Raw genomic sequence first — 15,907 nt, 5'->3', positions numbered from 1 at the left:
CTCTGTGAGTTTCTTTCTTCCTGCCTCCTAAGCGCACACAGGCACGTTGGATTTAGGGCCAAAATGGGCTGATCTCAAAAAATAATGTCTGCAAAGACCCTACTGCCAAATAAGTTTACATTCACTGGTGCCGGGGGTTAGGACTTTTGCGAGCCTTTGTGGGGGCACGTGATTCCTCTGTAATTCCTTACTCTGGAATTTAGGGGGCAGGAAACTCTGCTTGCTCCATCTGTCCTCCTCAAGGACCCTGTGCATTTGCCTTCCGGCCCGTGAGGCTGGAGAAGTGAGTCAGGGGATAAAGGCCCCGATCATCTCGGGGCCGCCTCTCTGCAGTTCTCTCCCACCCCCGTGCCCGGCAGCTCACCAGAGGTGTCCAGCTGGGGTTACTGTTCTTACCTCAGCAGCAAACATCTGGAACGATGCCCAAAACCCTCTTCAACATAAATATTTGCATCTAGTCAGACTGGCTAGAAAATCTTTGTTTCTCACCAAGGTATTTTTACAGCGCTCAAGTTTCCTAACACGACAAACGGGGTGTGGTCTTAGAGGTGCATCTGACGCAAATCAGAGTGATCTAAGCATCCGCAGTGGGGGAAGATCACGGCTTCCCACCTGTGATCTAAGGCAGGGGTCCTCAAACTTTTTAAACAAGGGGCCAGTTCACTGTCCCTCAGACCATTGGAGGGCCGGACTGTAGGCCCCAGAATGAGTCGGCTGCTAAGCAGGACGGGCAGCAGCAGCAGAAACACCCAGCGGGCCATATAAATGTCCTAGGCGGGCTGCATGTGGCCAGCGGGCCGTAGTTTGAGGACGCCTGATCTAAGTGTTTGCAAGGGGAATGAGACATTTTTCACAACTGAGCAGCTCGAACCCGAACTTCTGTGGCCCATTTTTATTTTCCTTACAACTGAGCTGACCTCATCTCCTGCCCCACTTGGGGGAGAGTTTTCACCTTCAGGGTCACAGCAGGCGTGTGACTGGGAGGCAGAGGGGTTGGTGGGTCAAGGCAGAGGCTCTGGAGCTCGATGCCTGGGTGCAAACCCCACCCCTGCCCTGCCCTCGCTGTGTGCTCTCGGGCACATCCGCGTCTGTGGGACCTGGATGGAACACCTCCCTCCCTCACAGGTGGCTTTAAGGCCGTGATAACGTGTGAGTGTCGTGAGCACGGATTTCCACATGGAAGGCACTCAGTCAATGTCAGCTTGCACTATGGTTCTGTGATTGCTAGTGGCTGGACCGAGGGGGGAATTCCCAGGCTTCTGCATCAGATGGAGGTAGGTTAAACCCTGACTCTGCCCCTTTGCAGGGAGAACAACCTCTGAGCCTGCCGACACCCTGAGCAACTTGTCCCTACTGGGACAGCAGTGGTGGCTGATTGCTACAAGTACTCAGCACCTAAGAGACACAGGTCACGAGGAACGCACAGGCATCGATGCTCAGGAGCCTCCTTTCTACCAGCCAAGCTATTTTAAAAGGAAGACCCTTTCCCTCCTGCGGAACTAACCCACACCTGCAACTCCCTCGCCATGCCCAGGGCTCCCACAGCGGGCTGCCTTGGGAGACAGAGGTGCTTGTCACAAGCTGTTGGGGAGGACGGACACAGCCGTGAGGGGAACAGAGGAAAGAGGAGCAGCGTGTGTCATCTCTAGAGCCCGGGGAAGCCTCGAAGAAACCACACTGCTGTTCTCAAGCCCTCTGCGGGCCCGCCCCTCCCCTGCAGCCCCTTCAGGCTAACAGAACAGACGTTGTGCCCAGAAGGCTCCCTGAGCCAAGATGTCCAGCCCCTGTCGCCAGGGACTTGGGTGGGGGTGGCTGGGGGCTGGGGAGAGGAGGAAGGGGCTGCAGCATGAAAGGGCCCTTGTGTGGTTGCTGGGGTAGGGACACTGCTGCTCAGCACGGCCACCTCCCTCGTGCTCTGAGAGGGTGACTTGTGCGGGTGGATGGGAGGGGGCTGCAAGCGAGTCCAGGGAACTGGGGGAGCAGAAGGGGACCATGGGACCTGGATGGAACACCTCGTCTGGAGGGGCTGCTGGTCATGAACTCGTCTGTGAAACTTCCAGCAGGTCAACTATACCCCTGGTGCAGGACCGACCTCAGCAAAATGAGCCTGGCAGGGTCACAGGGGAAATAGAGGGAAGGATGCCAAGGCCGGTATCCAGCTCGGAGCCTGAGAAACACCACAGCACAGCAGCTTGAGAGAGGAGCAGCCCCACACACCTACAGAGCCCCATCCCTGGGCCGGGTGCCTGGCCTGAGTATTGGCTCCAGGCAGACAATTCTTCTTCTGGGTCAGCAGGACATGGGCAGGAACAGAAAGGGGCTGGCCAGCGATGGGCAGTACCTGGAACACGTGAGCCAGGCAGCCAAACAACACGGACATCAGATACAGCCCTGCTGTACCCAGGTGCTTTCATATATTAACAGAGTTACTTATCTGGGCACTCCACTAAGCCATTACTGTACCACTATTACTCTCATTTTGCAAATTAGGAAACTGAGGCATAGAAGAATAGCAACCCATCAAGTTGCTGGGTTAATGGCACAGCCAGGATTTGAACTAGGCAGTCAAGCTCCATGTTCTTAAAGACACCATGCAGTAAGGGAAACTCAGCAGGAAGCAAGACCCACCCTGCGCCCAGCCTCTCGTCCTGCCCGGCTATTTCGCCTCATAGGCCCTAGACTGCCCCAGCAAAGAGGCAGGTGCTGGAGCCAGAGACCTGCGCACGCACTTGGCTCCTGCCCTTACTAACCACAGAGCAACAGATGAGTTGCCAGTCTGTGCCTCAATTTTCTCGGTCTGTAAAATGGGGATGCTTTGGTCTGTGTGTGACGATTCAGTGAGAGAACAAAGAAAAAGGACAGAACAGGTGTGTGCACACAGTAAGCACTCCGCAGAGACCCCCTGCAGCCACGCGACACTCATCATCACAGTGCTTCCGGGACCCGGAGGCGGGACGCTGCTCCCGAGAAATGGCTGGTGATGATGACCTGTCTGTGTTGGAGAAACAGAACTTCAGAGGTTAAAATAAATTCCTGGTTTAATCTGGCTCTTTTTATTCTGGACTACAAGGTGGTTTTTAAAACTCATTCCTTTCCTCAAAAAGTTAAACAGAGTTCTCATCTGACCCAGAAATTCCGCTCCTAGGTATGTACCTACAAGAAACAAAAACACACATCCGCTCATAAACTTGTTCACAGGTCACCAAGTTCATGTTCACAGCCTCACTGGAACTCCGTGCACTGTGGGAAGGAGTGGGCTGCAGGGTGCCTCCTTGGTGACTATCCTCTCACGGCCCCTCCCATTCTGCCTGGTGGTTCCCTGTGTGAGCAGCTGGAGGCAGTGGGGGTGCAGTCCTTCCCACTGTGTGTCAGGCACCCACTCTTTCCTGGGCTCTGGGAACAGGTGAACACATGTCCCGAGTTGCCTGTGTTGCTGTCTTTGACCTTTCTCAGATCACCCCCCAAATCCTATATTGGACAAATGAGCAGTTCATGTGTATTTGTGTCAAAATGTAGACCCAGTAACTCACGTGTAGATTAAGAATTAACTTTCTCTTTCCCTCCAATATTATCCTGGCCTTGGAGCCCCCATTTCCACACAGTAGCCAGGAAAAAAACGAGTCAATTCATGGTAATTTAATCCTTTCTGGAATCAAATTCTTTCCCAAGCTGAATGGTTCTCTTTTTGGATAATATTCAGGAATTCCAGAGTCAAGATCCCTCCTAGGACTGTGACTCTGGTCTCCTCATCCTCATCCATCCCTAGGGGCTTTTTGTAAGCAGGGAAAGGTGACAGGGAAATGTAACACTAAGGGACACACTTGAAAAATATGCCGTCGCTATTTACAGAAGCCGGATTTCCAACACAGACTAAAACACTGCACCAGGATCAACTGAGGCGTCCACATCATCTTGTCGCTGCATCCAGGGACTCACACTGACCACTCGTATCCGGAACACAATCGCACACCAAATATCACTGCGCTCGGTTTCCGTATTGTTTCACAGAATGTGAACTGGGGAGGGAGTGAACTGGGGAGTAAGGACAAAATAAGTTCTTACCTGGAAGGTACAACAGTCTCTGTTTATCCCGAGCTGATGAGCTCATTTGTGGAGATAAATACACTTTCTAGGAGAGTGCTAGCTCAAAAAAAAAAAAAAAAAAAAAAAAAATGGCTGACCATGGTGCTATGCTAACATCATCTTTTCAAATGCCTTTCCTTTGCAAAACATAAAAAGTGTCTGTTTCATAAAGTCTTCACACACTGGGAGGTGTTTTTATTGTCCTGAAAAGTCCAACAGTCTTATAACCACATGTGGAAACTGAGGCATAGACAGAAAGAGCCAAGTGCACAGTCGTGTCTCCTCAGGTGGAGTCCACTGACTTAGTCGAAAGGCGCTGCTGGGAAGACAGTACTGAAGGGCGCACGTCTTAATTTCTCTTCTTTGTCCTTACAGCAGGGTGTGTGTGTGTGTGTGTGTGTGTGTGTGTGTGTGTGTGTGGCAGGCTTGCCGTCAGAAGGTTTAGATTAGAGAAGTTCTCCATCCTTCAAAAGGAAACCATCATTTCGAGCGAGACAAGCCCCAACTCTAGCAAGAGATGAGAAACTGTAACTGGATCTAGCATCGAGGCTGACCCTAAACACACCTGACGGTCACCCTGAACTTGGATTAGCTCCATTAATAGAAGCATGAAAAGTCCTAACTTCAGAACACCCCCAAATCAACTAGATTTCTCTTTTTGCCATTTTCAGGGTGACATGCTTACTTTCCTATTTTTTTTAAATACTGCTATTTATTACATCAATCCTAGGAAGTGGAGAAAGTGGGTCCTAAAACTCAGCCGGACACATGGGCAAAGCCAGACTAGGACCGAGCAGGTTCTCATGGACAGCCGTACGTGTCAGCAATTAGGTCACCCATCTCTGTGCATCTCTTCAACCTAGAGATTCTCAAGCCCCATGCACCGAGGTGAGGATACCTCTCTGGCAAACGGCTACTAAGTTTCAGAGTCTCCTCTGCATCATCTGGAGAGTTACCAGGTTTCCAGGTAACTCTAGATGAGACTGTATTTATCTGCATAGGCCTGGGGGCGCAGAGCACAAGGGCTCCCAGGGGTAGGTCTCATCCTCCATCAGGATTTCTCAAAGAGAACTCGGGATATACAGCTCGTAGGGAGATGTGGGAGATGCCAGTGCAAGAACGGGGCACAGCTTACTGACAAAATTCTGCCACTTTTTTTGTTTCTGTGAATTGTTGCTCTAACTGGGAGCTCAAAAGCATTATCCTAAAACGTCACCCTCAAAGAACTCAAACTAGACCTCCCATTTGATCCTCCAATACTGGGCATCTATGCAGAAGAAAAAAAAATCATTTTATCGTAAGGACATTTGCACTAGACTATTTATTGCTGCATGATTTACAATTGCCAATTTGTGGAAACAACTTAAATGTCCACCAATCCAGGAATGGATTAACACGCTGTGGTGTATGTATACCCCGGAATACTGTTCAGCCACAAAAAGGTGGTGACTTTACATCTTTTGCATTAACCTGGGTGGAGTTGAAATACATTCTTTTTAGCAAGGCATCACAAGAATGGAAAAGCAAGAATCCAATGTACTCAATTCTGATAGGACAACTGATGTTAATACATGGTGGGGGGTGGAAGGTGGGGGATAGGCAAGCAGAAAGAGGGAAGGGAGGAGGGGCGGGGGTTACGGTGTGTGACACACCTCTTGGGGGCAGGACTCAATTATAAGAGTGTCCCTAAATTTACCTGACAAATGCAAGCAAAAGTAACCTGGTTCTTTGTACCCTCAGTGAATGCCTAATAATAATAATAATAATAATGATAAGAAGAAGAAGAAGAAGTCACCGGAAGGAAGGAGAGAAAATAAAAGAAAGCCACTGAGGGAGATGAGAACTGTCTGGCCAGGGACTCTGACCATGAGTTCCTCCCTGGTCACTTCCCAGCCCCCAATCCCATCTGTCTTCTTTTATTTGAGCTTTGTCCATTGCAATGCATAAAACAATTTCCCAAAGTCTTGCTCAAAAATCTTTGATATGGTCTAAGGAACGGGAGTTGATGAGGCTCAAGAGAGATGAGGGAAAAAATGACAAGGCGGAGGGGGGAGTGAGGGGGAAGCAGCCTGAGTGTTCTCCTGCGACATCCTGGGAGTTCATCCCACCCTCTGAAATGGAAATGTGGCCATAACCAGCCAGTGACAGCGCAGTTAGAGCAGAGGAAAGAGCCCCAGGACTCAGGAACCAGGAGCTGGGACTCTTCTAATCATCCTTGACAACTCCCTTCTCCACTCTGGGACTTCACCTGCAAAACAAGGGCCTTGGGCTAGATCAGGGGTTTCCTGCCAAGTGTGGGGGTTGGGAGCCGGGTTGGGCGCCGGGTGGTATCTATTCCACCCACAGTGCACACTTAGGATCTTGTTCCAAAAACTCCAGGAAAACCCAAACCCAAACAAACAAACAAAACCGAAGAGGCAAGACCATCTCTTAAGACCACTTCCAGCCCATCAATCCTATGATTTCAAGTCTATTTTCCCAGTTGCAATGGATAGAATAGTTGTTCTAAGACAAATGATGTGGTCACTAGCTACTGAGGACCCTCTGTGGGACACCGTTTAATCCTGCTCTGGCTTTGCCATGAGTCTGGCAGACCTTTCCAACCCACTTCCTTCACTTCCCAGAACTATTTAGTAAGATTATTTTAACACAAGGTCACTAGGACAGGAAACATGTCACTCCCCAAATTGGCAAAAAGGAAAAATGAATTGATTTGGGGGTGTTGTGAAGTTAGGATTCTTCTCACTTCTCTGACCCGTTAGTAGGGTAAACGATCAAAGGCTTAGGGCAGTTTCTGGCTCTTTAATGGGTCCATTTCACTTTCCCCCTCTCCATGTAGGGTCACATAAAGGTTATATTTTTATTCCTGATGCAGGGGAAATACAACGATGATGGTGAAATACGAGGGTCAAAATGGTTGGACTATAAGGACGCTACTATTTTGAAAAGTGCACAGAACATGACTATAAACTTGTACACATACACACACGGTCCTCAGCTTCTGTAGGTGCGACTTCTGGACAAGCCAAATTCCTCTGGGGTAGCCGCACACCTGGGCTGCCTGTACCATCTATGGTGTCGGGCTGCCGCATGGTGGCGCTGTCTGCCCACCATCTCCTGCCTGCCAGGCTTTCAGATTCCTCCCAGGTCTCTCTCTAACTCAAGGTGAGGCTTTATCTTATGTAGGAGGACTAGGAAGAAACATTTAAGAGGAAGGGATGCCAAAGATTATTCTAGAATTCCAGGCAAGGTAGTTTGATGGGTTCAAGATGGATTGCTTACATCAAATAAAATTGAGAGCACAATGTGTGATGGCAGATAAAGAAAAAAGCACCGACATTTGCTTCCAATTCTGCTTCAGAGACAGGAGGGGAGGAGGGGCCGTGACTCTGCGGAGCAGGGTGGGGGCGCTGGAGTCAAGGGGTGAAAGTATCTCTTCCCGTCTTCATGCTGGGTCCCCACTTCTCAGGTTAAAGGCCACTCTTGGGGAGACCAGGCTGGCACATGGTGAGACCCAGTTCAGTGGGCAGGGAAGAGATGGGGATGAGCAACCTTGAGGAATGGAGGGTCTCCTGGAATGTTCCAGAAGTCTGGGAGACTTAGCCCAAGGCAGGTCTAGACATTGCAAGAACAGCTGGATGGATGCTTGGCTGGTGACAGCGGCAGCCACTTGTTAAAAGGTGCTCAAGCAAACTATAATCAAAAAGTTCGTGTGTCCGTTCTCTGAGACTCCTGGCAAGCATGCTTCCAAGAATGTACTGGCACAAAAACAGAAGGACTGCGTGGACAGAGAGACACAGACATATATATCTTGTACGTACAGACAGACTCACCAACTGGCTAATGCTGATTAATGACCAGGAAAATACATCCACTGCTATTTTTGTCTCTAAATAAATGGTTGCTTAGTTAACTAATGGCTGCTGCCTTAAATCACCATTAATATATCAACATAGATATTGTTTTTCTAAGCCAGAGAGAAGGATTTATCTGATTTATGAGACAAAATTTAAGGATATGATTTAATCCTTTTCCGATTTACGATTTTTTCTCATAAATCAGGTAAATCCTTTTCCTTTTCTGGAAGTAAAGCATATACCTTAAAATTAGTTTTGATGCATCCATGTGTAACTTCTATGTAAGTTATATTATGTCCAAACGTAGGCTAAGTAACCAGGCATCCGGCACTAAGTGTCTGGGTTAGGGTTATGATGAGCTGGTTGAGGCTTTCAGTAGGAGTCCAGTGGTATCTTAGGCTTTGTGGCTGATCTGTAGCACATTGTGACATGGTCCTGATGGCTCCTGCACCTGTCGGTCAAGGTGTGCCCATGGAGTTCCAATGTCTCTGATGTCTGCTTTGTCAAAGCTTAAAACAAAGTGGTATGTGAAGCCGAGTGTTCAAATATAAATAACCTTCTTCTCCCTGCTGGTTTGAACTATGGCAGCTTCGGAGTCAGGTGAGAGCTTAGGGCGTGTCTTCTCCCCAAAGAACACTGGTGGTGAAGAAGCTTCCGAAAGGAAGACTACTCAAGCATCAAACTCTTCAAGGACACACAGTTTAAGAAATTTGTGGTTGAAACAAACAAACAAAAATTTCTATAGGACCGGATCAGAAAGCTGCGTTTCCCTGGAACCACAGGCTGCCCTTGGGGGACTGAGTGTCCCCATAACTCAGAGGACGTTGACTTCTGAGTGAACTTCTCCATGAAGTGAGGCAGGGAGGTGGAGGGAGCAGCAGCAGCCGAGGGTGGAAGTAATGGAATCCAGACACCAGATGGCGCCAGCCACACACGCGTCTAGGCAAGATCCCTACCTGCTTTCTCTCCAGGCCAGAAGCTCAAGTGGGAATCTTAAGAGAGAGCCTTCCTGGGATATTTACATTCTGCTTTTCTTTTTCTCTCCTGGTGGGTTCAAGATGCATAAACGGAGCGTGAGCAAGAAGTCATCAAAGAGACAGCCTCAGAGTGCTGAATCTGGGTTAAAACCAGGGACTGTGTCCACGAAATTAGGGGTCTACAAATGTACCCTAAACTCTGGGGTAGCAAATACATTCACCTTAACTTATATAACTTACACCTTATAACTTATTACATATAAGTTATACAGGCAGTAAATTTTCCCAGCTTTTCAGCCTTAAGATTTCCGTGGCAATTTCTCAATTCAGCCATCCTAGCACCTGTATTCCAATAAAATTTCATTTACAGAAAACAGGTGTTGAGCCAAGCGTGGCCCACAGCTGGTAGTAGCTTGCCAGCCCTTGTCCTAAGTGAGCAGGAAACTGTCTGGCTCAGTTAGCCAGGTCCATATGTACTCCAGGCATGTGCCAGGTCGCACCTGTCCTGCTCCCTGTAAAGCCATCCTTTGTCCCTGCTCAGCACCCTGGCCACAGCACCACAGGATTAACCTGTCTCCCTATCCCTCCTCTCTTCCACACAACAAAAAACTTAGCCAACAGATGCCATCTGTGGGTCCTGCTTCTAAAATCCCTTCCCTGGACCAGCCCCTCCTGACTCCCATTGGGATCACGGCGACATCCTGCCTCTTCTTCATAGCTGCCAGAACACAGAGCAGTGGGAGATCTGTCCACATTTTGTTCAACTGCTGAACTCTTCACACTGGTCCACCTGCCCATCTCCCTCCTCCACCAAATTATTTCGTCTTAGCCTGATTCCTGTTTAAATCACCTCTGGGGGTGTCACGCCTATGTCAGAGCCCCCGTAGTTGCCAACCTCTCCCTGAGTAATGCACTTGCTCTTTAGCCCACCTCAAATGACTCGGTCCCCAGAGCACCTGTGAGTTCTACCTCAGCCAAGTCTGTTTATCTGCTGGCCTTGAAACCACCTTGGGGCCACGCACGGCATTTGCTCAACAGCACAACTTGCCCTTTCTGTCCCAGCTCCTGATGAAATACAGCCCCCTCTCTGAAGTGCCCTCAAGATGAGCCCATCTTCTCCTGGTCCTTAGATAGTCTGGTTTGGATCCGGCCCCTGGAGCTTAGATGGTGTTAATCTTAATGCTGCCTACAGGCTTAACTTCCCACTAACAGATTACTGTGGCTATCTTTTCTGCTATCGATTTTCAATTATGTCACGCTGAGGTCAGACAATGTGGTCCAAATGTATCGATCCCGGGGTATTTACTCTGACTTTCTCTGTGGCACAACATTCTAATCAATTTTGGGAAATGGGCACACGAGGGTTTGAAAAGAGCGTAAATTGCTTAATTCCTGGGTTTGGGCTCTCTGCAACATCCCTGAGAGAGGGCAAGCTCCACATGCAAGTGACTGACCAGGGGGTGAAGTTTTAGAGCAGCGGTTCTCAACCTGTGGGTCGCAACCCCTTTGTAACAATGAAAATACATCCTGCCTATCAGATATTTACATTACGATTCATAACAGTAGCAAAATTACAGTTATGAAGTAGCAACGAAAATAATTTTGTGGTTGGGGGTCACCACAACAGGAGGAACTGTATTAAAGGGTCGCGGCATTAGGAAGGTTTAGAACCACTGTTTTAGAACCTCTTTCTAGGCAGGCAATGAGTATGCTCCCCGGCCATCAGGCTGGGGCCGTTCTGGTTCCCTGGCAATGGTGGGGAAGGCCATGTCTCCGTCCACTCCATGAGCATGAAGTCCAACGCTCAGTCCTTTGGCCTCTGGCAGGATCTGAAACCACTCACCACACTGTCTTTGCTTCTTCCCCTTATATCTAGAACCTAACATTTCCTTCTCCTTCTAAGTCTTTGGCCAGGTACTAAAAGTTTACTGTGTCCTTGGAAGTACTTGTGACAAATAAACAGAGTTATGCCACACAAACTGTGTTCTCTGCAGGGACTGGTGCAGTGTGGAGCCCACAGCAATGCTCACTAAAGAGTGAATGCAGGAATGAGTGACAGAAATCAAGACCTTCAGAAGAAAGGGGAGCGCCTGCAGCCTCGGAGGAGACACCTCCACAAAGGGCCGGGTCTAGGAGAGTCCGAGCAGGCCAGAGCAGATACGCAATCCCTCTGCTGGGTGCTCTAAGCCACAGTGGTCCCAGCCTCACGCTGCCACAGTCAGTCCTGGAGACAACAGGATTCCACCAGCCGCTCACCTCACCGAGCTGCCTGCTCACTTTCTAATTCTGTTGTAACCATCTTACCGTGTGACTTACCGTGTGACTGCCTTCCCTTCCCTCCTGGAAGAGGGTCCTGAGAATGAGTGTGGGTGCATTCTATGCCAATGCTTTGAGCAAAAGTTTCAACCCCAGAAAGTTTCATCTAGAATAAGATGGTGATCTCAGGCAGGACACCGTCCGACATGTGGACACCCTTGCAAGCCCTCGTCCTGTTTCTACAGGGCCTAACTCTCCCGACCTGATACACAAGCACAAACACTGGCTCAGAAGCCCCAGCACGATGGGACCGCCGGAAGGCGCATCCCTTTCCCTCCTTGGGTAGACAGGCCCCACCCTGGCCCCAGCCGTCTCTGGCTGAGCATTCCACACTGTGCAGAGTTGCAGGCTCCACCAGTCCTCCCCGCAATGCACCAAATGCCTTTCCCTCTCAGGTGCCTGAGAGGAAAGTTCTCACTTCTGCTACCCCCCAGGGATGTGCAAGCTGTACCCCTCGGGCCACACGTAGATTATATGAGAATGGGTTTGTTTATCCTCACTGTTGATTATTGTGAAAACTCTGCCCGGACCTTTTGTTTGCTCCTCAGCTTTAGTTAGTGTTTGCGTATTTAATGTGTAGCCTGAGCCAACTCTTCTTTTTCCAATGTGCAGCAGGGAAAAAAAAAAAGGTTGGACTCTCGTGTGTCTAGTCCTCCCGTGAACACCTTTCCGCAGTATGAGCCAAGGCAGGGAAAGCTAGCAAGCCTTGCTTGGGAGCCAGTCTACATTCCACCACCCCAGGGTAAGGTCACAGGCATTGGCAAGGAAGACCCCAATCCTGAACTGTAGGTGCATTACTAAGTGGAGGCTTGGGTTGCAAGGGTCTGCCTGAGGGAGAATGCTCCTTCCCTCTTCCCCTCTCTGCAGGGTACACTGGAGAAACCCCTCACTCCCCAGTATTCTTCAGATACAGTGGTGATGGCAGCAGAGCTCCATCCACTCTGCTCCATGGTCTGTGACACCAGTGGGTGGGGCTCAGGGGTATAACACGCCCCTGGAGACACCTGCGTAGCAGAGGGTCCTGTGAGGCTGCATACACAGAGACCTCCTGCCCCAATCCAGTCCCAGTTAGAGGATCCCATGAAGGGCGTATATAACTCAGAGACACTCTGCTTGGGCAAGGGAAGGCAGGAGGGAGCCGGGTTGGAAGGATTTTTGTTCCATTTTCTTTGGAGATATTTATAAAGATTGGCAGAAAGTGCAGGTGACAGAATAGAGGGACATTGGAGTTGACATCGTGATGTCGTGGGGGATGTAGCGCCACCAGACAGAGAGCCTGGCCTGTGAGTACAATGCCTGGGGCATGGTTGTCACTTGCTGGGCACAGACCTCCTGCAGGGCTTGGTCTCCCCTGCCCTGGGAAAACCCGGCCTTTGAATGTTTAGAAGGTCAGCCCCTCTGGGCTCCCGGTGACTCTGAAGATTTTCACGGTCTAATGAAGTCAAGATTAAAACGGATGGGCCAAGGGACAAACAGCCACATGCCCTCAGCCCCGGCCCGCAGGGCATTGTAACTCATAATTAGCCTTTGGTTTGGGTGACATTTCTTACAATCTAGAGGTCTTGCTGGAGAGAGAGTAAATGGCTTGGGAGCTTCGGAGACAGAAATAAGAAGAGCAGGACGAATCTCCCTCTAGCGTGCTAGCCCACCCTCAGGGTCTGGGCTTCATGGAATGAACACATCTCTTAACGTGGAGTCTTAGAATCTTCCACTGACTGCGAACAGCACAGGGCCCCACTCCAGGCACCAGGTTTAGCACACAGGGGCTCCACTTCAGCTGGGGAAACAGCTGCAAGAAGGTGACCCTAACACAGAGGCCCCCTGACAGTTCAGTAACTGGGAAAAGATGGAAAGGGGCTCCCTGAGAAATTAGTTTCTGACAGCCACGGTCAATGGGCACAGGGCTGGTCACCAAAGGACAGTGGGCCATGTCCTTGGGGGAGTGGGGAAGAATATTTTGGGAATGCACCAGTCTGAAGGCAGTGGATGGAGCCAGGTGTGGGGGTGACAAACCGGTGGTCTTGCAGCCATCTGACCTGAATTATGTTTTTAAATAATTGTAAACTGATGCACCTCTGGCCAGTGTGCCTGCTGCATAACGTTCACCTCAGGCCTCACCTTCCCAACTGTCCTCACTTGGTTTCCCCACTCAGTGTTGTATTTTGTCCTTTCTAAGCAGGGAGGTGGTTTTTAATCCTCAGCCCTTAGTCCCCTGAAGGCACTGGAGTCTGCTGCCCTTGGACAAGAAGGCTACCCCTGGAGGCTACAGTGTTTCCTGTGGACCACAAGAGCATGCCTCTACGACACCTCTACAGGATACCACGTGCTCCCAGGCTGTGACCTCATGCAGGCCCTCTCTAATTCAACAGAAGCAGGAGGGAGGAAGAATTGACAAGGCCTGAAGATTGTCTACGCAAGGTGAGGGGAAATGCAGCATCAAGGGTGACAGCGGGTTTGGCTTGGACAGCTGAGCGTGGTGGAGGCAGGGAACTCTGAAGGCGGGGCAGCCTGCACAGGATAACAGATGGGGACGCAGGCTCAAGTCTGGAAATGCAGAGTGAGGGGAGCCCCTGAGTCATCCAGGTGGAGACGCCCAGGAGGGAGCCAGCCCTGCAGGGGTAAGCGGAAAGTCCAGGCTGGAGATCGAGGTGGGCATCCCAGGAAATCGATGGATAATAAAGTCATGAGAATGGGGAAGTGGCCCAGGAGTGCGCAGTAAGGGGGAAGAAGGGGTGGGCTAGACAGAGATCCCTGGGAACGCCAACATGTGAGAAAGGGCCGTAGACAGAAGACCACCTCCAGGAGCCTTCTGAGAGCAAGCGGAGAGAGAGGGGAAACCAGGAGGGCCCAGCCTGAAGGAACAACGCTGACGGCTGTCCTCGCCCGTCACACTAAATTTGCCGGTAGCCTTTAAACATTTGAAGTGCCGTCATCTCCGCGTTTGGTGTTCACGATGGCCACCCACTTGATAGCTGGTCTGACAGCCCTGGCACACCCCTGCTTCTCAGACTGAGCACCTCTCCCTGGTCTGAACTTCACCTGACTGCATGGCCGCCTCCATCAGTCCTGGCCCCGTGGAGCTGGGGTGCCGACCAGTTCCTCGCACAGCTCCCCCACCCCCCCGCCACAGCACCACGGGGCACAGGGCCCCACTCCAGGCACCAGGTGCCGGCTTACCTGGCGCTCTCAAAGGTAGCAGATGCCGTCTTTTCTACAGCCCCGAATCCAACTCCAACAGCAAGGCCCTCTGAAACAGACAGAAGAAAAAGCCGGAGGAGTTAGAAATAACCTCTCCGCAAGGAACATCACCATCACTGTCACCATGTCAGGTAAGACTGCATTAGACTGCTAGTTACAGAAAATTCAACCCACCGGAGCTTAAACCCAGGTAAGGCACCCTAAGACCAGGAGGCAAAATCAAGCTGCAGCCTGTGTTTGTCTGGCCTGCAAGCTAGGAATGGTTTTTGTATTTTGTAAAGTACATAAACATCAGAGAAAGAATATTTCATGAAAACTACATAAAATTCAAATTTTAGTGTCTGTAAATAAAGTTTTATTGGCACATGGCCACGCTCACTGGCTGACAAGTTGTTTACTGCTGGTTCCATGCTACATTAGCAGAGCTAAGTAGTTATGATGGAGACTAAATGGCTTAAAAACCTAAAATATTTACTGTCTGCCCTTTCTGGAGTTTGATGAGCCCTGACGTAAACAGAGAGGCTTTATTTATTCGCTTGTGCACCAAGTCCAGAGTTGACCTGGGAGCTCAGTGACGTCGCTGCAGACACGGGCATCTGGGTTTTCACTTTATCATCCTCACCACCTAGGTCCTCACAGTTACAAAGTGATGGTGCCACCTCCAGGCATTTCAGCTGTGTCCTCGGTGAGAAGAAAGTTGGATATTGAGCCTTTATGTCATTACTCGGGAACGGATGCCTCTCCTGGTAGACTTCCCTTCGACCTCCATGGCCAGAACAGGACTAAGTGCTACACTGATCCAGCCCCAGGCTCAGAAGTCTGGGACTCCCAAGATCAGTTCAGGGCAGTCTCAGCCTCTACCTGGGGCCAGAAAGGGCCACCCTGCCTACCCTCCTCCCTTAGATCAAGGGGTCTCTACTATAGCCCCCAGAATAAACTGGGGAGGACAGTAGGAGGCATGGCGGAATCACCATCGTCAGCACGCGTCTTGGGATGAATATTCCTTGGAGGATATCCCAGCTCTCAAAGGAACCATCCTCACTCAAATGGTAGACACCGGTACAGCCTGCACTGATGGCGTGGCCACAGTCAAGCTGGCAACGTGAGATGGACAGATGATTCTGAAATCTTTTCCAGTGGGGCTCATGAACTTGCCAAGTTCACCACCAGCAACACCCTAGCTAGGATCAGACGTGGAAGGGTCCTGTTGGTCTGCGAGTATCTGATGGAGCCCTAAGGGCCATAAAAGAGAATGGAACTGACCGGTGGCCACAAACCAAAGGGACAAAAGCACAGCATTATCACACTTTCTGACACCTGAAGGGGATTTCTGTGACTCCCCCGATCCAGATCAGAAGGAGATTTGCGGCTCAGCGCCTATGGCTCAACCGGCTAAGGCGCCAGCCACGTACACCTAAGGTGGCGGGTTCGAATCCCCAGCCCGGACCCGCCAAACAACAATGACGGCTGCAACCA

General features: G+C 50.3%; 1 protein-coding gene across 2 annotated transcripts in view; it reads right to left on the bottom strand.

Moving 5' to 3' along the window:
- Positions 1-15,907, bottom strand: part of SLC39A11 (solute carrier family 39 member 11) — a 355,367-nt gene that overhangs the window by 51,598 nt on the left and 287,862 nt on the right. For both annotated transcript variants that reach the window (XM_003786171.2, XM_023511186.1), the window contains exon 7: positions 14,411-14,480. In XM_003786171.2, coding sequence (XP_003786219.1) covers positions 14,411-14,480 — 70 coding nt within the window. The remainder of the gene's footprint in view (positions 1-14,410; positions 14,481-15,907) is intronic.

Source organism: Otolemur garnettii, unplaced genomic scaffold, assembly GCF_000181295.1.
Source record: "Otolemur garnettii isolate 467f Iridium unplaced genomic scaffold, OtoGar3 scaffold00018, whole genome shotgun sequence".
Lineage (NCBI taxonomy): Eukaryota > Metazoa > Chordata > Mammalia > Primates > Galagidae > Otolemur > Otolemur garnettii.
This window is presented reverse-complemented; position numbering and strand designations above follow the sequence as displayed.